This window comes from Pocillopora damicornis, chromosome 13 (assembly GCF_964200805.1).
Source record: "Pocillopora damicornis chromosome 13, jaPocDami1.2, whole genome shotgun sequence".
In the NCBI taxonomy this organism is placed as follows: domain Eukaryota; kingdom Metazoa; phylum Cnidaria; class Anthozoa; order Scleractinia; family Pocilloporidae; genus Pocillopora; species Pocillopora damicornis.
In genome coordinates this window covers 13245910-13269073 of record NC_142682.1, presented here as the reverse complement: position 1 = coordinate 13269073, position 23164 = coordinate 13245910, and the positions used below count along the sequence as shown (strand labels likewise).

At 37.6% G+C, this 23164-nt stretch overlaps 2 protein-coding genes across 3 annotated transcripts; both read right to left on the bottom strand.

The window, feature by feature from the left end:
* Nucleotides 1-597: 597 nt before the first annotated feature.
* Nucleotides 598-12291, bottom strand: LOC113683287 (battenin). The gene is made up of 16 exons (XM_027200513.2): nt 12002-12291; nt 11645-11705; nt 11107-11203; nt 8353-8442; nt 8069-8148; nt 6077-6162; nt 5267-5339; nt 4759-4790; nt 4227-4338; nt 3883-3962; nt 3541-3593; nt 2835-2903; nt 2434-2489; nt 1798-1891; nt 1407-1547; nt 598-908 (listed from the first exon to the last, which is right to left on the bottom strand). Exons 1-16 carry the CDS (start codon nt 12075-12077, stop codon nt 771-773), a joined length of 1338 nt encoding a protein of 445 aa, XP_027056314.2. The 5' UTR covers nt 12078-12291; the 3' UTR covers nt 598-770.
* Nucleotides 12292-13490: 1199 nt separating this feature from the next.
* On the bottom strand, nt 13491-22701 carry LOC113683286 (battenin). Of its 2 annotated transcripts, none has more exons than XM_027200511.2 (16): nt 22535-22701; nt 22191-22251; nt 21685-21781; nt 21134-21220; nt 20849-20928; nt 19770-19855; nt 18797-18869; nt 18137-18168; nt 17413-17524; nt 16386-16465; nt 15986-16038; nt 15824-15892; nt 15625-15680; nt 14936-15029; nt 14414-14554; nt 13491-13760 (listed from the first exon to the last, which is right to left on the bottom strand). In XM_027200511.2, the coding sequence occupies exons 1-16, from the start codon at nt 22608-22610 to the stop codon at nt 13623-13625; spliced, it is 1335 nt and encodes a 444-aa protein (XP_027056312.2). In that variant the 5' UTR covers nt 22611-22701; the 3' UTR covers nt 13491-13622. The 2 variants fall into 2 exon arrangements, with proteins under 2 accessions (XP_027056312.2, XP_089047855.1); XM_089191729.1 differs by lacking the exon at nt 22535-22701 and adding an exon at nt 22382-22435.
* Nucleotides 22702-23164: the final 463 nt, after the last annotated feature.

Here is a 23164-nt window from a genome sequence, read left to right as displayed (position 1 = left end):
TCCAGTCACCTTGAATTAAGTGCTCTCGTTTTGCCCTCAATGTGAATGAAAAGCATGGATTGTATAGAGGGCGAAGCTAAGGACCTTAGATCAGCCTAGAATTTTGCATCATGAGTACTTTTTCGCATTTTTGTTGGAGAACCATCAACACAGACGTATGGAAATAGATATATTCGCACAAATTACATGTAGTTGAGAAACATGCAATACTGAAAACTTACAGTAAATGGCTGGTCAATCTTTGTATTTACCTCTTTTACCATCTTCTGTATCTGAAACACTTGTTAGGTTTCGCTTCGTGCTTAATTGTTGTCAATTAACCTTTTTACCCCACAGAGTGACCATCAAACCCCCCCCCCCCCCCACAATCACACATCACGACACATCAAGGTCACGAGAACAAAGGGAATGATCACCAACTAAAGAAGCTCTTGATTTTTAAACAAATTCTCCTTGTCAGTACCTTCGAAATATATAGAGAACAGTGCGGAGAATATGCATACTGATGTTAGGATGAAAAGGATTAAAATGGCTGGAGCCGTCACTCGTTTACATTGTTGGTAATGAGAATATAGCTGGGGTAAGTAATGGAGATGATTGAATGTGACATATTTTATTTCAGTCTTTTAATTCTTTCCAAGCCTTGTCAATATGGTGTGATTGAGGCAATGTTTTTCTTTTTCTTCTTGCATCTTCTTCTTTCTTCTTTTTCTTCTAGCATCGGTTTCCGATGAAAAATTTATCTATTAAACCAGGCACCAAAGTAACCGTTAACTTCTCATCTTGTTTCTCCAGTACGTACAGAAAGCTCTATGGGCAGGCAAAACAGCGACACCAGCTAGTGCAATGCCACCGTTTATAGGCACGCTGGTCACACCCATCGAGAACTCTCTATGTTCCGGCGGGACCTGGGAAGAGATAGGAACTTTATCAGCACAAGTGTTGCTTTGCCATTTAACTCGATACCAAAGCACCAAAACCAATTTAGCAAGGAGTAAAATTAAAGAAGACTTTAACAGTCTGTTGGATCTCCCAGTCGAGCAAATCGTCATATTAGCGACAAAAAGCCAAAGAAATTGCAGCTACCTTGTATCTAAAAACACTGCTTCTCAGAGAACTTTGCGAACTTCAATCGCATGGGACTTTTCTCACCTTATTTGCCTTGTCTAACCACAAGACCCGGGTGATGGCTAATGACAAGGCCTTGAAAAATATGCTTTGAATCTCAAATTAAATCTGAAGTGATCTAGAGTACCTTGCGTGCTTTCTTGCAATAGTTCTCTTAACTCAATTGGTGAGTCTTTTCAATATCAGAGTGTGTGTAGCAGCGGATGCAAACAAAGCACTGAGCTAGAAAAAAACCAATTTTGCTCTGTTTTGTTGTGAGTATGACGAATAGGTCATACCTCTTGTGATATCCTGTAAAATGTATTGACGTAACAGGAACCTCCTAGAAGCCCTACATATAAGGATATCAAGAACATGATCCACACTGATGGTAGAAAGGGGAAATACGCTTCGCACAGGAGTATGACAAGATTGACATTCTGCGAAAAAAGAGAGGTATGAGAGACAGTCAAATACTGACTAAGTCAACTGACCGACCGACCAACTGACCAAGAGACTAACCAACAATTAACAGACTAACAGATCAACAGACTAACAAACTAACTGACTTACCGACTGACTGACTGACAAACTGACTGACTGACTGACTTAATGACTGACAAACTGATAGACAGAATGACTGACAGACTGACTAACTGACCGACTGACTGACCCATCAGAGATGCTCACCTGTAGAACGGCCAATAACCAAGTCTTTTTGATGGGGAAGATGTTAACAGATGAACGTGATATAAATGTACCAACCCGAAAGCTAACTTGATACCTTAACAAAGAGATAAGAAAGAATATTTAAGAGTGCAGTTATTCTAATATTCCAGAAGCAACAACAAACAATCAAAGGAGAAGAATATTCGAATGTCAGGCTTTTGTTGACTTTTATATGTGAAACTTTCGAATCACGATTAACGTATAATTATTAATCTGTCTTAAAAAAGCGTAAACATTTATTAGGCTGAAAACATGACATTCAGTACCAGCACTGCTGAATTGCCAAATTGCTTCGGGGAAAATAGAAAGTTTCGAAGAAAAAAACAATACGATTGCCAGAACTTCCAATCTGTTAGTAGTTTAAAACGATTACTCCTCCACATCGAAGGGGAAATTTTGTCTATGGCAAGTTATTCCATTAACATTACTTAGTAAGCAGAATCTTGAGGCTCTAAGTGTCTCGCTTAAGAGCAATATACACCGCAAATGAGTCCGATCAGACCTCAAACTCGAACGTTTCGACTTTTCCGTTTCTCCCACAGAGAAAACGCTCCTATGGTAAAATATTTTATCCGTCGACATCTTATTGTGACTCACCATCTATACTGGTCAGAAGGCGAAAGCCAAATTCGATTCCAGTATATCAATTCATGCTATACGAAAACAAAATAATAGGAAGAAGTGACCTGTCACCATGTTTGTATCTAATAGCAAAATTATAAGTAATATCAAGAACGAAAAACACTTTGACTGTTTAGAGCACACGAGCATATTCCACTCACTGCGCTTTCAACAAAATAAAACTACAGAGCTTTATGGGGCGATCAGGTAAATCTTATCAGAAATCATCCAATCCCACCTCTCCTCTCACGGGTGATGAATGATGACCAAATTCCGGTAAAGACGTTCATAGGTAATTTTCCTGTTGTTGAAAGGTGCAGTAGCTACTTCTCGGTTTAGCAATTATAGAGTTAAGAAGTGAAAGTGAAAGTACTTACCAAACCTTGGTTGATGAAATATTCAGCAAAATAAATAAAGAATATCGGCAGTATAAACTTCATCAGTGACTTTTGAAAAACAGAAGTAAAGAAACTAAGTTAATATACAACCATCCAGTCCCGGTAAATTTTTGATGAAGAGTTCCCATTACATACTTAGCCCTTTCTATGCATTCATTACGTGGGAACGAGCGGAAAGGCAGGGCTTACGATGGAAAAAAAAAAGAGAGAGAGACTAAGGAGAGGAAGGATAAGACTGCCTCGTCCTAACCTGGAGGTAAACTCTCATTACCGCTGCGGCAAGAAGCTTGCAAGCTGGCTTAGAGCTGGCGAATGAAGTGAGCGTGCAAGAATTTTGTGAGGGGACCACTTTCACATTGATAGGGGTTGGCGGCTGGTATCAATTAGTCTTCAAAGTCCCGTTCTTACGAGCATGTTAGAGTGTTTACCTTTAAAGAAGATAGGAAGTGTTATCATATATTCTGCAGTGGTGACTGATTTTTGAGTCTAAAGAAAGGCTCTCTTCAAACAAGACAAGAGCACAAGAGCCAAATAACGAAATGCGTCATGGATCGGTGTTAACTGATAAAAAATGTCTGAGTTGATTACGGGATGGCTGAATCGAAAGATCCCTTTAGACAACTCTCTCAGAGGCTCCTCTCTCTTTTCATAATTAAACTACACGATGTGTAAACTTCCAACTTACTTTGATAATGGTAAGTTTCTTCCCAAAGGTTAGCGGAACAACAGGGAGTTTGTCTGAAAGGAACAAATAAGCAAAACAAGTACAAATACATTAAGAAAAAACCGTAATAGCTTTCGCCTTCCCACTCCCCCTCACACCAAGATAAAAAACTAAATCAATCTTAATATAGTCTCACTTTTTCAAGTTATAAGTTAGTCTTTGGGTTATTGGAACTGTAATACCATTTATTAGGTTCCTTTGGCTTGCGAACTTTAAACATGAAAAAATTGTAACCGCCTAATTTGGTGCAAAATTGATATCAGTGCATGATGCATGACAATTTTCTTGTGATGTGACTCTTACCAGCTCCTTCTGTCCTTGCTTTTCCCAACAAAGGTTCTCGTTCAGTTATACTCTCGGGATGTTCAAGGATAAACCAGTAGCTTGAGGAAGGGGATTTACAAAATAGAGATCAATATTCGTAAAACATTTGGACTTAAGGGTTACCTTCTGCAACCTGCAATAACTCTGTTCGAAGGGGAGCGCCGATGCCTATATCTAAGTATCTCTGCATGATAAGACAAGAGGTGGGTCCTTTCTCTCACATGCGCATAAGTTTCAACCCTGTACATTCTCTACAATTTATGTGACTACAAGGAGGGAGGGGGAAAGTAGGGATTTGGAGGTCAACTAAATTCTCTATTTACCAAATTCCCATTAGAAATGGTATGACATTCATTATAAGCACTGTGTTTCTTGGAGTGATCCCCGAAGAAATGAGCCCAGCATAGGATAGTGCACCAAATGCTGAAGAACCCCCTGCCAAAAAAAGAAAAAAAAAGGTTATGGCGACGATTGTTATAAACTGCGATAATTGAGTTAAATTCTGTCTGTTTTATGGACCTAAATTAAACGATGAAAGTAGAACCCAGATATTGTCAGCTCCTGGCTGCAAGCACTTAAAACCGATCATGCTCTGCATTTAGGCTGGCAGTTTGGTGTCCCTTCTCCTCTCATTTTCCTCATGACATTACCTGTGATCCTATTTAAGAAAAGCAAGCTTCAAAATTTACCAGAGCACTCCACAGCTGTTAAATGGGAAGAGGCAAAAGACTTGAAAAACGGAAGGCTTGGGGCTGTGTTACATGAATTTAAAAGACTTGAGGTAGGATCATCTTGATGAGAGACATGGCGTGAATGTCTGTCAAACAATGTCACTTGTATCTATGTATTACTCACCAGTACCAGATGACCATGTTGATACAACATCTCTGGGAATACAAAAAAAAGAGGGTTTTACAACAATAAATTTTACTGATAATTTTTTTTAAAGTAACAACCTAGGTGAGTCTTTGGATCGTCGAACCACTTGCAACTACATGAGGGCAAAGAAAACTGTTAGGATCACTAAATCAGAAGATGCATAATTTATACAAAGCCATATCAAGAGTTTCTTCCCTCATCATTTATTCCGTCAGACTGCACAACTGGCGGTTTTGTATGCTCTTTGAACCATCAAGCCGTGAAGACATGAAAATGAGCTACAGAGTTGCGAAAGGTTTGAATTCGTCATCACTTTTTAGGCACATGTACAAAATTGCCAGCTACGCAGGCTAATAGCTGCTTAGGTAACTATGTCACACAAACGGTAAATTTCAGTTCTCCTGTTATGAACCCTTTCTCCTGTAATGAACCCTAAAGATGTCTGCTTGTGAGGGGTTGCAATATGCCAATTGACGTTACTCACCTGTCAAAATGAGCTGAATAGCTCAGTAATGTGGCCTCTCCCAATCCAGAACTCAGACTTGCAAACGCTACACCTAGTAGTTCAAATAAAAATATCAAGTTTTAATATCAAACAACAGGCAAGGGTCTAATAACAATTATCATACCTCTCACCTAATACGTGCGCTATGATTAGTCAATTTTGAGGGCGTATTTTACTGTATCACCCGCTAAATTTAAAAGTTTGTTTGAGTAGAAACCTTCCAACCTGTTTGAACCCAGAGATATGATAAATATCTTAATAGCTTTGTTTTCTCATTCCTTACTGTAACTTACGGAACCTCGTTTTTTCCGCCTTGCGCAACGGGCATAACTCCGTACTTGAACGCCTTGGTTTAGCCTAATTCGTAACAGCAGAAATACATGATTCGCTTCTACCGCGTGACTCCTGTTCCAAGAGTAACTGGAACTATAAAATGAAAACTGAATGCGACAGTATTTACAGTATATATATTTTCATGATTTAAAACAAGGAATATACACACTCTTGTAAAATTCAAGGGAAAAAAAGCTTATAAAGTAGTATAAAACCTGAAAGCGTAAGTATCACGTAGCAAAATTTGGAGTTTTTCTAAGAATCACTGAATATCAACCATACTTTGTTCTATGCTATTGGAAGGAAAGGTAAACAGTCTACCATCAGGGTAAATAAACAAGCGTTGAAACCAACTGCGAACAAGAATAGTCAACACTCACGAAGCAAGAATACTCATTTTCAGAAAAAGCACTCTTGCACATGTATAGATCTCACCCACTGCTTCATTAATCTCACCCAACAAAGTAATCCAGAGTACACGAGAAAACGCCACAATGGAAAAACTTGCGAAGGCAAACAAAACACATATTGCCATGCGTACACTGCAAAGAAAGCAAATTAACCGAAAGATAAGGTCTTTAATTAAGGTAAAAATCATAAACTTAGTCAAGGTTATTTATATACTCAGTATGCTAGAGACTTGTTTGAACCAATACTACATTCAGAAGTTGTTGCTGACGATCTCGTCACTTATTATATTGTGTGACTGCGCTAAGTAGAGTACAGAGAACGCGCGAGTCCAGTACAAATATCGCGCGTTTTTGAACGGTTAGTTCTTTTGTATTGCGCGTGTTACACTCTCTATCTGCTTCGCTTTTCCCGCCCTATGATAAATGCACGTAAAATAATAAACGTGAATCATAAATAACTTATTAGATGTTTTGGTGTATAGCATTGCTGAGTATTTTAAGTCATTTTTCGTATTTTGACTCACTATTTGGGCTCGTCAAAATATGTCACAATTCACATTTTGTTTTTCTCTTTACCATTCGGACTTCAAGGAGAAAAAAAATCCGGTAACATACTATCGGTCAGGAATGCGTTAACCGGCACAGTAAAAGAGCGCCAGCGTGAAGTTCAAGTGAGAGACCCGTGCCTGGCGCTCGCTGTTTGAGCAACACTTTTAAGATGAAAATATCTCAGACTATCAATTTTTCGATTTCCTTTGCAGCCGATGTTTTTGTAATCGCTTAATTCTTCTTCTCTCTTTGGAAACAGGGAAGACTAAGACCTATTTAGTTAATAAGTCATCAAAAAATATCAGTGGATTATAACGGCGCGAGTGAGAAGTAAAAGTGAATGACCCTCGCACGAATCGCATCGCACTGCTCACAATGAGCCGGAACGGTCAGGCCATTTTTTCGCGCTGTTTACTCTTTTCACGGGGGCACGCAAATAAAGGCTTAAAACATAGAGTAAGTGAGCGCGGAAAAATTCACCTGATCACAGGTAACTCGCTGATTGAGCACCGCCTAACCTGCAATTTCGAGTCCCCTGCCGCCGCACTTCGCACTCGGAAAAAAAGGCCCACCTGATCACAGGTTAAGCTCTCTAAACTGCCTGTTCTACATGAAACTTCTTCGATAATTCAGGTAACGTTTTTGTCAGTCGTCTATTGAGTCAAATAAAAATAACGCTGGACATGAATTTGCAAGACGCTTAGTTAACAGAGCGACCCGCCTTTAATTAGAGCGCTGTTGTAAACTCTATCGCACCTTGGGATTTTTTTTACGCCTCCAACAGCTTGATTGACAGCAGCTAAAATCTGCAAATAGACTCAAGTATTCCCAAAGCTATATCTGTTGGCCAATCACAGCCGACTAATTCTAGACCTACAAAGTATTACGCCGCGCGTTGATAAATTGGGCACTGTAAGTACATGTCACGAAAAACAATAGCATTCTGGGCGATGCTCAGCAATACTACACACCAAATCATCTAATAAAATATATTTATTGCATACAATGCATGTTGCTCTGTGTAACATTTCCTCTACTTAGCTTCCATATAATTTGCTGAAATATAGATCAGCTAAAATTTAATGAATCTATCCATAACTTAGATCAAAATGTGCAGCACTAGCTGCGCTAGATTGAGGAGAAAAGCATGGTAACTAGTGTTCGCTGCATTCACAAGACGTTATCAACTCATTTGATAAAACTTAATTACCCTGTTATTTCTATGCTTAAGTCTATTTCTTTGTTTGACTGGTACGGTATTTGTAAACAATCGGATCAGCTGGCTAGTCAATACGTTATAATAATGTAAAAAAAGAGAAAAAAGTGAAAGCAGTGGCTCAGACCAGAGTGTGTTTTGGGTGTGCAAAACTAATAAAAGACAGTCATACTTTAAGATCTAAACCATGAATTCTGGTAAAGACTGAGCCAAGAGACATTGTTTCATGTATATTCCACCCCTGGATGACGCAAAATATGAATTTCATCTAACCTGTATCGCGTTCTTTGCATGAAAAATGGTGCTGTTATCGAGATAACGAATGAAGGCAAAATATCGGCTAACAGAACAGTCTGAAAAATAATTCAATTGCAAAATGAAATGGTACAAAATTAATGAGGCAATCCCATCACACCATTTTTTCCAAGAGAGGGAAAATGATTATACTGAGCCTAAACTAGGGCGACGACCTATTCACTGATGTACGCATGCGCATCACCATTAAAACATTTAACAAACATAATTTTTAATTAATACAAAAACTTTTATTTCAATACCCCGGTTGAAAAAGGGCTGCACTCTAAACCATCTGCTGACTGTAAAGATTCAGTAACGTGCCATATGGAGCTGGCATTAGGCATGTAGGTCTGCAAGGCATATGTTAAGATATTCACACACTGAAATACTGTGTAACAATTCTGTAAAATAATAAACTTTCCTCTGACGGTGTATCGCATGACGGGAACATTGATGAGTTTGATTGACTGAGTGCAAAAAGCATTCTTGCAACTATGTCACTGAATGAGATTCTCCAAACTACTGTGGACCGTTTTCTTTATTAATTTAGTCACTTCACTTAAAAAACAAACAAACAAACAATGCCACTTATGAAAGTTAGTATTCGTAACCGGCGGATGGCGCTCGCGCATGGGACACCGGCTTGTTGTCTATACCTCTAGAACTGTTGTAGTGGATTGGACTGGCGTGGTAAGAATGGGGAGTCCGTTGAGTTTGGATCATTACTATTATTATAACAGTTGTCCCCGAATGAAACAAAGTTGAGTAAATTAGTTCGGAGCAAGGGTTTCTTTACAGTGCGTTGACCGAAAAAAATTTTTGCGGGCCAGAAAATCTTCGCCTTCAGGAATGAGGTCGTAGTGAATATAAGTTTGGCTTCGCCAAAGAAATTGAAATCGCGATATACTTTAAGTGCATGTTTGCTATCTTTAATATAGGACGGCAAATATTTGACAGTAGGTGCCGCACTTTTGTTTACGATTACTTCCCAGCTTCAGAGGCCGAAAAAATTGATTTTTCTTTATTGACTAAACTGCATTCAAACATTCAAACTAACGTTTCCATTAATGTTTTCTGAAATCTTTACAAGCACTCGATTTGTTTAGAAAAAACTTATCTTCAAATAGAAGTTAATAAATCAGGAAGGCGTCATAATCTCGGACCTGGGCGAATCCCTTGGGAGAATTTTCGGAGCAACCGCTCATGTTGGGGCACGATTTTCATGTTACTTCCATATTTTGTTTACATTGAGCACTTTACCAAATTCGCACGTGGAAGCTCTTTGATAATGGAAAAAAATTTTGCCCAGGGAAAAATCAAAAGCGGAAGAAAGTCCATGGTAAAAGAGAAAAGAGAAAAAAAGAAAAAAAAAAAACAGGCCCAAAGGAGAAAGTAAGAGTACCATTCTGTCAAGAGAAGAAAAAAAATTCCTTTGTGAAAGCGAATGGTACTGACGGAGCTCCACGATGGCGTCCAGATTTCTAACAAAGAAGTCGCCGTCAAACCAAAATTTGCGATACGAGATGTTAAACACGGGGTTTCCTTTTCTTTACTCAAGTGACATTAACAATCGCCCCGCGGGTTTTTTCTTGGCCTTTGGCAACTTTGCTCATTATCGTGTCTTCCTCCTAAACGCTCCGCTGAGCGATCGAGATGCAATGGATTATTTTTCCCGGGAAATCTTGATCCATCCTCATTGACGCCAGGAGGTCCCGTTGTCCTATTGGTTTGCGGTTTCAGGAGGAGAGATAATCTCCTGGCGTGGCGCGAGTTGTTTGTGAACCTTTATGAGCTAAAATCTTCGCCTAATACGTATTAGATTTTGGGAGGAATACGACCACTTTGAACGAATTTATAGGGTATATAGATTTGACCAATTTTCGTCAAATTTCGCCAAAACATCCAAGGAATAATTACAAACGAGAGCGTGCCGGGAAATTTTGATATTTGATATATATATATATATATATATATATATATATATATATATATATATATATGTATTTGAAATTTTGATATTTTGACATTGACGCAACACGCCTCGCATATTTTTAGCTATGCCGATATCTAGAGAGCCAATCAGAATATCGAAAAAGCAAGACACATTGTTTTTGATTGATGCCTTTTGATTAAGACTGTGCAGCCATTTTGCTCGTGCTATGGCATCCGAAACCCGATAAATTCAATAGAAGAACCATTGGTCGTTTCACATGTTAACGGCTCCTGACACTTTCTTAAAAGAAAAGTCGCTTGTTATATTTTTATCGTAAACTGTAGTTATTAAGCTTTCTTTTGATATATAATTTGACAGGATTTTAGTAAAACTTGCGCACGTACGAATTTTTTCCTGAAGGACACCCGCGAGGGTGGGAAGTAACCTTAAATAGCAATAAATAAGTTCGGCAATAACAGGCAGAGACGATACGCCGTCCTGAGTTGTTGGGTTTGAAGATTTTTTAGGTAAAAAGTAAATGCACTACTTTCTAGGGATGGTGATCTCAGTAACCGGAAATTCTCATTTTGCTGTAAGATCTTTCATAGTGTTCTTGATAATGTTTTGGTTGGTAGAAGTGCGGTATTTATCAACTTTCTTGATAAAAAGACGTGTCAGAAAGTTGCCGCAAAGCTTTCTTTTTGTGGAGATCGGCTCGCCAAATAACTGCCGCGCAACTTGTGTCGGCTGCTCGGACAACTGTAATTGTGCACTTTCGTAGACTTCCGAAAAGAGCTTCGGGACGTAGAAAGGAATCATTCTATGAAGCATATGGCAGTCTACGGCCTTTCCGTCTTAAACTCAAGAACATTTAACAAAGTTTTCCTCGCACACAATTCCACAATTCCTCTATTCGCTCTGATAAAGGGCTTACGAAACGTCAGCTTTAGAAATTCTGTACGGTGGCCGTTTTTCAATATCAATTCAGTTCATAAAACCAAACTATCAGTTTTTTCAGTAGTCATGTACAATGTGGATTACCTTAATTGCTTATTTCAGAAACACCTAATTCAAACCATACTTGGTTTCCTCGATTACTTGTTTTCTCTTGATGAAGAATATCATGAGCAGCAATTAACATAACTACGAAGCCAAAGTAGTTACACAAGCCGAGAAGCCTGAAAAATGAAGACGTAAAAAATATTGGTCATAAAAAACCCATTACGCAACCTTCAGACAAGTAAAGCACTTCCGAAATATCTTTTTGACTGCTTTCTGTTACTAGGCAAGGAACTTACAGAAACCACCCTACAGTGGCCACATCAAACATGGAAATTAACCCGAAACAATCAAAACATATTATTTTTCCCCTATTCAAATTGTAAATACGCGATTTTTGAGCTCTCACTTCGATCTGTTACTTTGAGTAATCCGACTTCCTGTAAAAACAAAGGAATTTCTTGTTGGGCTAAAATATGTACTACATATTAAACATAGAGCTCTCAGTTCGATCTGTTATTTTGAGTAATTCGGCCTGGAAAAACAGAGGAATTGTTTTTTGGGCTAAAAGATGTAATATGCAGAAAAGGTTACAATCAAAATAGCTCAATTTTCCTCACCAAAAACCAAAGAGATTTCTTTTGCTCTTTCTCTCACTGCTTCCGCTACCACTAAGGACACCTTTAAATGAGGAGAAAAAAGTGCAGCTAAGGTTTCAAAAGTTATCAAAGTTTAAAGAAAGATTTTCTTGACTCAGGTGAATTTTGCCGACATATGAAGCTAACAAACGCTAGTATTTAACAGTCCTACGCTCTCTCAGTTGGGGAACGAGCGCTCTCCTGCTTGTTTCCATTTGGGGTGAACAAACAGATCAAACTTATTAAATTGGTCACTTGTACCCTCGACTTAAGATTAAAAAAAAAAGGAAAAAAAGAGCATAGAGTCACAACAGATCGTTATTCAATTATAGATATTACCAGACGAGTCATTTTCTTCCTCTGAGACATTCGAAGATGGATATATTTCTGTACGTTTGTTGCTCCTCTCCCACATGATGAAAACGAGGTAAAGAGTTCTGGCGCTCTTGATATAACCACTGGTTCATACGTCAGCGTCCATCATCGAGAAGCACGCGGCAAGTTTGGAGAGCACAAAAGATGCGTAGGACTTGCTCCAGGCACAGCCATGAGCTACTCAAACTTCTCGACTGCTGTCTAGACTTTCCAAGGAAGACATTTCCATTTTAAAATTGATATCTTCATCTCGCCTGCTAATAATTTTGCTTGATATGGGTTATATAAATCAAGCCTACCAGTTTTACAAATTTTGTTTCAAGGACATTGATCTCAGTTACAGTCACACCAGAGAATTATCCTGGGTCTGGAATCATTCCCTTATAGGAGAAAAATCCCAAATCACTACATCAGGTTGTAGGGTTGGAAGAAAAGATGGGAAATAAACTGTTTGTTTAGGTTCGTCCTCTGCAAATATTACCAACATTCTGGAGGCTGATAGGCTTATTTTCTTTTCTTTTAGAGAAATAATAAGTTTGGAGGAAGAAAAAAATTACTACTTTCACAGTTCTCATATCGATTCTCAATATAAAAAACTGAATTCATCATTCCGTTATTAGGATTCAGTGAATACGTTGAATATTTTCCTATTATCAGTGATATTTACCAACAAGAGAGAGTTCCACAATTAAGGTAACCATCCAACTCCGCAAAATACTAAACGCATATACTTCCGTTTGCAAAATTCGAAAAATTTAGACGCTGCAATCCAAACTGTCCTTTGTTGCACAAGTCAAATTGCCCAATCGTTCATTTCTACGTCACGTTTTGCCTCACAGCTGCTTAATAAATATTTACATTGTAACTCAATGATCTTTGTTTACCGGGTTTTCTCTCGCTTGGATGTGATAACAAATCCTAAAGCTTTCTGCCTCGGAACGAAAATACCTCATAAACGCATTTCATGCGACCGCAAGTTTTTTGACTGATTGAGGTAAGTTATGCGACTGTGAATTCCACCAGTTTTCTTTTGTCAGAATGGCAGAGGATTATTTTCGTCGCCTCTGATCGATCCGGCCTCCGATGTTTATACACAATAAACTGAATTTAATCACGGTTCTTGTTTTAAATCAAATCAAAAACAATCGAAGCGATTCAGAGTGTAAGGTTTGTGTCTAAGCTCGATAAATTTTTCTTCACTTGGAAGGTGATATTTGAAGCAAAGATGACACGTATAAACTGTAAGAAAGCCTCTCTACCATTTTATGCGCGGTTACTACTCCAATATGGTTTCGCGCTCGGACGAATTCGGAACGACTAATTATTACAGTCTCTACATCTAAGTGTGTTGGTGAGTGACTCATTTGCATATCGGAGTCCACATAAAACTCATTCGCACGAGTAAAAAATTAAATACAGTAAAACAAACCAAAACAAAGAAAAATCAAACAACTTATAGAAAATGAAGCCAATTCTGGCATTCCCTCTTTATTAATCCAAACTTGAATTTAAACATTCTTGCATCCCATAATTCATTGATTTCGGTTGAAAAACCTATCCATTGACTTAAACACCGAAGTAACCGTTAGCTTCTGATCTTGTTTCTCCAGTATGTACACAAAGCATTATGGGTAGGCAGAGCAGTAGCCCCTGCTAATGCTATACCGCAGCTGTCAGCCATACTAGTCACACCCATTGAGAACTCCCTATGTTCCGGTGGGACCTAGGTAAGGGAAAAGAACCTTATCAGCCTCAGTATCGATATGCTCTGCACCTCGATAACCAAAAACACAAACATTTAACATTCAAATTGGAAATGATAAACTCGACGGTCTGTTAGATTTTCAGTCGAGAAAACATTTTTAAAAGTCTGACCAGAATGAATTTTCGACTGAATCAACGATATTGAACAAATATTCACCGAAGTGGAAGTGGTTGGTAGCAGATATTTACCACACCCGTATTAACCGTGGTTTCCTTGCAAGGCCATCGCGTGTTTCGAATCTCAAATCGTCTCTTAACCGATGTATATAAATATATGTATGTATGTATGTGTTTGCGGTAGTAAGACAGGCTGGCCCAGTGCAGCTCTGAGCCGGTTTAAATGGGGGTCTGTGTAAACAATGACGAGGCCTGACCACAACACTAAGAGCTACGTTCCCTACTCTCACTGAGAAGCGTGTGGGTTCTTTAACGTTCCCTGCCAATCAGATACGGTGGGTACTCTAAATGCAATCTTATAACAGTGCTCCTAAACCCCTTCAGAGAATCTTTTAGAGACGAAGGTATGTGAAGTACCTGATGCACACAAGCATCGAGCTTGAAAGAACACTTATTTTTCTCTGTTTTGTTGTTAATATGATGAAGTGATTTTACCTCTTGTGATATTCTGTAGAATGCATTGACGTAACAAGCACCTCCGAGAAGCCCTTCATATAAGACAATCAAGAACATAATCCATACTGATGGCAGGAAGTGGAAATACGCTTCGCAAAGGAGAATGACGAGATTTGCGTGCTGCGAAACAAGAGAGGTATGAGTTTCCTTAACATTACAACGTTCAGAAGATCGTTCACCAATCCTTCCGTGTACCTGGATTACAAGGAATAGTAATATATAAAACTGCCTACGATATGTTAAAAAGGCAGACAAACAGACGGGGAGACAAATGAAAAAAGGAGTAGGTTTCTAAAGAAACTGCGGTGTTGTGTCGGTGGGAGAGTATAACAAGGTAATTTGGTATTATCAACCGAGTTGATGACGTGAATTGGCCATCGTTAAGAGTTTCAAAGCTGACGTTTCGAGCATTAGCCCATGGCTAGAGCAAAGGACAGCGAAAGACAGAGAGACAGACAGTCTAATGACTAACTGACCGACCGACCCAACAAAGACACTCACCTGTAGAATGGCCAATATCCAAATCTTTTTAATGGGGAAAACATTAACAGACGAACGTGATATAAATACGCCGATCTGATAGTCAACTTGATACCTTTGAAAAAGAGATAAGAGAGTTCGAATGTACGATTATTCCCATGATCCGAAAGAAAAAAATAAGCTTGAATTGTTGAAGGTGAGGTTACACCCTAGAACGTTTTCGCCTCACGAACAACGTTGATCGTTAAATCCGCCTACAAAAAAATAATTGAAAAAAATTCAACTCCTATTCCTGGAAGTATGACATTCAGTAGAAGTAGTGTGTCACAAGCACTGTATCCAAATCACACTAGAAATTGCCGTAAGGTGAATACCAAATTGTTACAGAAACAATTGAAAATTCAGAAAGAAATGAAAAAGAACTAAAATCCCGGATCTTACATGATATACCAGAACTTTCAAACTGTTGGTAACGTAAGGCGATTAACAGTCTAATACCTCGAAAGGAAACAGAGTTAATGGCAGGTAACCCTATACATATCACTTCTTAAAGAGGAACTGTGAATGTTTTGGGTTACCCCGCAAATGAACCCAATCAGAGCTCAAACTCAGACGTTTCGACATTTCTGCACCCCCCCCCCCCCCCCACCATTGCGAAGACGAACCGGTGGTAGATGTATCTTATCAATCGACATCTAACAGTGACTTACCATCTGTACTGCTCTGAAGGCGTTAGCCAGATTTTATTCCAGTATATCAATTCATGCTAAAAAAAAAAAAGCCTGGAAAATTAATAACTAAATAAATGAATAAATGCATCAACAAAAAAGAGACCCATGAACGCGTTTTTAAAGTGGCGCAGTGGCTTTTTTCCTGACACTGCAATAGTGATTAAACAAGAGAACTTACCAAACCTTGGTTGATGAAATATTCAGCAAAATAAACAAAGAATAACGGCAGCATAAACTTCAGCAATGACTATTGAAAGAAAAGATAAAGGAAATAAGATCTTCGGGGTGGTGATCTTTTTGCATTAATCAATGAAAGGACACCATGAACTCACAAGCACACCTTAGTAATGATGAGTTTCATTTTCAGAGTTAGCGGATCCACTGGGAGCTTCTCTGAAAAGGACCAAATGAAAAAAAGGGAAAGGGAAACAAATACAATCAGAATAAAACCATCGAACAAAACTTTATAAAAAAAAAGGAACGCGATTGATTAAATAAACTTCCCAAAAAATTAAATACTGTAAGTCTCACCTTCCTTAACTTAAAAACTTTAGGAATACGTTTTACTATCATTTTAAGGTTACTTAAGTTTGAGGGCGATGAACATTAATTAACACGCTCATTCAGAGCACAAAGCACATTTTCCAAGTTTAGCCTCCTCAAAGATATTCGGTACATGTAGGTTCTGAAATAGAGAATGGGCACGTTGCGTGACATGGTTCATATGATGTGACCCTTACCATCTCCTTCTGTCCTTGCTGTTTCCAACAAAGGTTCTCGTTCAGTTACACCCTTGGGATGTTCGAGGATGAACCAGTAGCTAGAGAAAGGGGTACACGGAACAGAGATTAGTGTTAGTAAAACATTTAGACCTGATGGGTACCTTCAATAGCCTGTACTAACTCTGCTGAAGTAGAACGTTATACTTTAAATCGTTTCATCACTACTAACACCCCGTAGACAACTGGGAAAATTAATTCATCACTTTCCTTTGTTATTTGGAATAGCCCAGTGCAAAAACAACACATTACACAGCTTGCACGAAAACGTTTGGGCCCAAAAACAGCCGCAAACGACTCATAATTTACTTAAAAATTCACTTGAACGTCGCATGGAAGTAAAAAAGATAGGTTTTCAGGCTGTTGCCATTTTTTGGTCACCATCATACACTAGTTAATTTTTTGTTTTGTTTTTGTTTTTTTAGAAACTGTGCCTGTACAGGTCAAAGTTGAAATCTCAAAATTTCAGGTCAACCATTGACCTGAACTAAGTCAAATTACCTTCAGAAGAGAATTTTTATCCCCACTTAGCTTGCAATGTGTTGATAAATGGTCAGCAAAAGTGAAAATTACTTTCAAAAGGTAAAGACTAAGGGACTTCTTTCAAGGTTTACAAATTTGGGCTTGTCTTTAACCTTTAAATGATACCTGGGGGATCAAAGTATCAAAATGTTTCTTTTCATAGGGATTCCCTACCCCTGCTCCCCCCCCCCCTCCCTCTTCCTCCCAAAAAATTCCCTTGGCGTTTTTTGGATGATTCTTACTGCTGTAAAGCCCTATAGAAACACTTAATTCTTTATTTTAAAGGTCAAACAAAACCTGGGTTTTGGGAACATGCAAACTAGGAATAGAATAACCCTTCACTTAAGACAAAGGCTATATAAATTATATCCTCTCCTATGGATCTCAACCCTGGACCCTCTCTTCCCTAAATGTGACTATGGGGGGAGGACAGGGAGTGTAAAGGTCAATCAAATTCTATGCTTACCTGACTCCTAATGTGAATGGTATGATGTTCATTATTAGGACTGTGTTTCTTGGTGTGACCCCGGCAGAAGTGAACCCAGCATAGGATAGTGCACCAAACACTCCAGCACCTCCTGCCAAAAGTGCACCAAAAACAAAAAAGACAAAAACAACATAATTAAATATCTATATCAAATAAATGAAGTACTCCAATTTGACAAAAACCTATCATTTTTTGCAACTGTTAACCAATGGAAAATTGAAGTTTACCTCATAACAATAAACCACATTTTCAATAGGTTTACCAGCGTAACAACCCACTTGGGATTTTGGAAAACAATAAAAAAGTACAAGTTCTGTTCTCCCAACATCCCAAGTGGATAATTATGCCAGTAAACCATTAGAAAGTGGAGTCTGTTGCTGTGAATACTGTGAGCTGGTGGCTAATAAAATAGAACCCAAATGCTAATAAAATAGCACCAAAATTCTCTCACAAACTACCCCTTCTCATCTGCCTCAAAACACTAATTAGTTGATCCCATCTACAGCTTTATACAAAATTGTATTCACCATGCTTTAAGATTTTGCACTGCACACTGAAGTTGTTAGAAGAGAAGACTCAAAAGACTAACAAGAATAGGGCATGAGTCTCTAGTATACAAATGAACAAGTTTTGGAGGAAGGATATCTTAAAATGATGTACAATAAAAATCTGTTAAAATGTCACTTGGAAATGAATTGCTTACCAGTACCAGAAGACCATGTTGACACAACATCTCTATGAATACAAAAAACAGGGTTAGTCACAATTTATATGACATAACAAGTACTGAAATCTTTAAATATAACAACTTAGATTAATTCTTTGATTCAGGCAACTCAATTTGCCAAACCACAGGCCTAAATCATTTAACAATCCAATTAGCATTAAAGCATTTGTTCTGTCGATCCTCCTTTTTCCCCAATGTTTATTATTAGCTATCCCTGGTAAAAATCACAAGAATCTTTGGAGATTTGGGGATATTTGCAAAAATGTCAAGGAATTTTCAAAGAACTTCAAGGATCTTTTATTTTCTCATCAAGATATTCAAGGATCTTTCCTTTTTTTTTTTTTGGCCAAGATCTTTAAGGTAATTCAAAGATCTTGACAAGAATAAGCTCCTGTAAATATCCATCTACTGCTTTTGACATTAGTAGCCACTAAATGTAGCTTGCCAAGCAGTCAAGCTGTGAATCACTTAGTCATTGCTTTTTTAGCACAAAACTGCATGCTACTCGGGCCTGGTGGCTACTTCTCAAAATGAATTTGTATAACTGGCAACCTTTAACTACAAATATGCCTTTTTATGCATCATAAGGGTGACTGCTTATGTAGGGTTCCACTGGAACTAGTTGACATTACTCACTTGTCAAAATGAGCTGAATAGCTCAGTAATGTGATTTCTCCAAATCCTGAACTTATACTGGCAAATACCACACCTACAGGGTCAAATACAAATATGTGGAGCAAATTATAAACCCAAAATGAAGGCAAGAGTTTTATAACAATTTCTTCTCAAATTACAAAAAAAAAAAAAAAAAAGAATATTCCCAACTAGTAAATACACATGAAGCAAGATTGTGGGAGATGCTGTAACCAAGTGGTTAGTGGTTAACCTTTTACAATCTAACGTCAGTACATATTCTCTTTACTGTTCTCTGTACAATTCCTCAGGCACTGACAAGGAAAATTCGTTCAACAATCAAGATATTTTTTAGTTGGTGATCAATTCTTTGATTCTTGTGACCTTAATGTTTGATTCAGGGCTAATATTGTAAGGAGAAATTAGAAGCTGGTCACTCTTAGGGTTTAGAGGGTTAATGATCCTTTCTGGGTCTTTCACATTGCCTCTCTCCGACCAGGAGTATGTAGGGGTAGTATTAAGCCAAGTCAGGGAAGCCTGATAAACTGCTGTGGGGTAACCTCAAATGGATTGACATCCCATCAGGGGGAGAGTAGTAATACTCCTACATTGTAGTTGCTTCATGCCACAGAAACCATCTGAGGAAAAGCTCTGGCTAGCAAGCCGCTTTAAGCTCAAAAAAAGACCGACTTTACTCATGAAGCAAGATTAACACCCATTTGGAAAAAAATATCATTTTGTGACAAACTAAATGTACAAACCCTTGGATACTGATTCAATAAGAATTACATGAAAATATAATTAATTTACCCCTGCCAACAATAACATCAGTAATAATTGTAATTGCAGTAATATCAAGGATAATGATGATGGAATTAGTGAATGTGACCTTTGATGTCCTCTACAACCTTATAATTTAGTGACTCTTTCATTTCAATTGACACTCAAGAACACATGTACAACTCTCAAATCTCACCTAACAAACTAAACCAGAGTGCATGAGAACAGGCCACAATGACAAAACTTGCAAAGGCAAACAAAACACATATTGCCATGCGCACACTGCAAAAAAGAAAAAAAAAGGCAAGTGCACTGAGAATTGAATAAGGTAACATTATGCTAAAAATTTCAATACTCAATTACTTCACTTAATTGAAAAAAAAGCATTTAGAAGTTGTTGCAGATGTCACTCATTACTTGTCATGTAAGGTGCTCTGTATTATGGCTGTAGTATAGATTTGCTAGAACAAAAAAGTTCTGTTCACAATCCTAACACTAGCCAATGTAAATAGTAATTACCTAGACCATGTTTTTAGTGTTAACTTCATTTGCAAGACCCCCATTTTTAAACTTGTTAGTGCCTATAAGCACACATTTCATCTCTTAAACAAGGAATATTCTGTGCTAATACTTTCTTTTACAATTTGCAAATTGTGTTTATAAATGGTACACATGCCAGGTACTGATGCAATAAAATGGTAAGTTTACTTCAAAACCTTGGAGGTCTTATAATTCTCAACTTTGGAGCACAATGTCTGCTAGGAAAAAAGAATCTAGGAAATCCATCAAGACATAATCTTAGGGAATAGTTTACAGTTAAAGCTTTATTTTGCAGTTTGTGTGGTTATTGAAGTTGCAGTGCTTTACCTGGTTGTAGGAATTGGTGTTTTTTGTGCAGTTGCATTAGTTGGTGTAGTTCTTGTATTTGGAGCTCTTGCTGTTTTGTTTTTGTTTTTTTTTGTTTTTTTTGTGCAATGTTGTTATACATTTGTAGCTGCAGATGTTTTCGATGTACTGCTTGGTGTGTTTGTTGTCAGTGGTGGATTTAGTTTACTAAATTTACAGTACTTGCTGTAGTTAAAGTAGTTTGTTTGCAGTTGCAGTAGTTTTTGTACTTGATGAAGTTGTGGTAGCCTGTCTTTTTCAAAAGCGGCATTAGACTAAACCATATGCTTCTCATATTGCTAAGAATGTTTATTTCAACACATCTTTGATTTAATTTCTTTCTCTGATGTTCATCACAACAAATGATAATAAATTTGATCTTCATCTCACCTGTAAGGTATTCTTTGCATATAAAATGGTGCTGTAATCTTGATAATGAGTGTTGGTAAAATATCAGCTAACAAAACTGTCTGAAAATAACATTCACATGTCAAATGAAATGTTATAAAATTGAAGATGCCATATACCCCCTTCCTTTTTTTCCAAAACAAATGAACAATAATTATACTGACCCTAAAAAAAATAAGCATAATTCCATGTATGTCTATGTATCATTTCATCAGTGCATTTAACAAGAACATTACTTTCAATTAATGCAAAATTTTCCTTCCATACCCCAGTTGACAAAGGGTTGCAATTTAAACCATCAGTTGAATTGAATGACTCAGTAACATCCAATGTCAAGCTTGCGCTGTTTGATGTCTAAAAAACATAAATCAAGATTTTTATGCAGCAAAACACTGTGTATAAAATTGTGTATCATAAGAAGCTTTAATTTGTGAACAAGGTTTTGTAGCTTATGGTACAAACTGAGAAAACTAAGTCAAAACAATATTTATTCCATCTCTGGGTTCAAATAGAGGGAAGAACATTTCAATTCAAACAAGCTTTTAACTTAGCAAGGTCAAACAGTGAAATACAGCCTGCTAAATTGACCAATCATAGTGTATGCACTAACAGTAACAGAGATCTATCTGGTCTCACAAATCGAAAAGAAATCAAAGATTGCACAAATCGTTTCTGTCTGTTTTTTTGCCCTGCTCTATAGTGTACTACCATGGCATATTTTGCATGTTCTATTGCTGTTTTATGGTAAAATGACATAACAGTGGAATCATAATATGCTTTACACAAATTAATATTTAAGGAAGAATGCAAAACCTTACTTGGTTTCCTTGCCCACTGGTTTTCTCTTGATGAAGAATATCATGAGCAGCACTCAACATAACCACATAACCAAAGTTGTTACATAAGCCAAGAAGCCTGGTAGATGAATAAGGAAAGGGTGGGTAACCTTAGCTAATAACAGTATTTTTAATACTTTTTATTTTTAACTGGGTTCTGAGTCAACGTGCAAGGAACTTACAGAAACCATCTAACATCTATCTAACAATTTTACTGCACCAAACATACAGCTGTTACGCTGGATGAGCATTGAACTACCAAAACAAATTTGATTCCCTCTTTCACATTGTAAATACGCGATTGTTGAGCTCTCAGTTCAATCTGTTATACTTTGAATAATTCGGTTAGATAACCAAATTTAGGAATGTTTTTTTATTTTGTTTTTTTAAATGGCCTGTCTCATGAATTTAAAGTGGGAACATATACTAATCACAATTATTATGCATTTATATATCATAGTGTTGATCAAATGGGACAATTTTCTCACCAAAAACCAATTAGATTTCTTTTGCTCTTTCCTTCTCTGCTTCCGCTATCCCTAACAACACCTTTACACGAGAAAATATACAGATAGAAGTTATCAAAGTTTAAAGTAAGATTCTCTAAAATTGGAGATTATTTGCCATCATTTGAGGCCAGTCAGACAGTCTCTGGGTAATGGGCACTCTTTCACGTTACCATTTTGGGGAGAAAGCAAAACAAACTTCTCCAAATGATCATATCATCAAATTTTGCACCTACAACGTGAGATTGAAAAATTAGCTAGTGCACACCACACCACACCACATCACCAATAGAGCGTCATTCAGTCATAAAACATTAAAATCTTGCCTTTTGTATCATTTTCCTCGTCTGAAACGTTCGAAGACGAATCAATCTCTGTACTTCTGTCATCCATCTTCCACATCACGAAACCAAAATTGAGAATTCTGATGCTCTTGGAATAAGATCTTCCATTCGGTTCACCTACTAAGTCGTGATCACGGGAATATATGCAAATTGGATTAACAAGTACTCTATTAACTGTCCTCTGACGTAAGCTCGGTCATAGCACTGGGTCCCAGCACTAGATATCAGTTATTTTAATAACTCTCTCTCTCCAACGTACTAAAATACGTTGGAGAGAAGCAAGAAATTACGGTGATATTGATTCATCGTACAACAGGTTCTGAAGTGAAAGGAACTGACACTGATGGGACATAATCGATCCCATAGCGAATGTAGTCTTACGTTTGTTCTTTATTTCTTTGATCAAATCTGAACTAACGGGTGAAAAGAAATCCATTGAAATATTGTAACCATCAACCTTGTGCGTGAACAGCCAGTTTAATTTTTTCTTCTATCTATCCAAAAAAATTTTGTTAAACTTATTGTATATTAGAGAAATGGTACTGCAAGAAATAATCACTCCTATTCACCCGTTAGCAACAGTCACAGTTTTCTTTCGCAGTCTCTTAATGA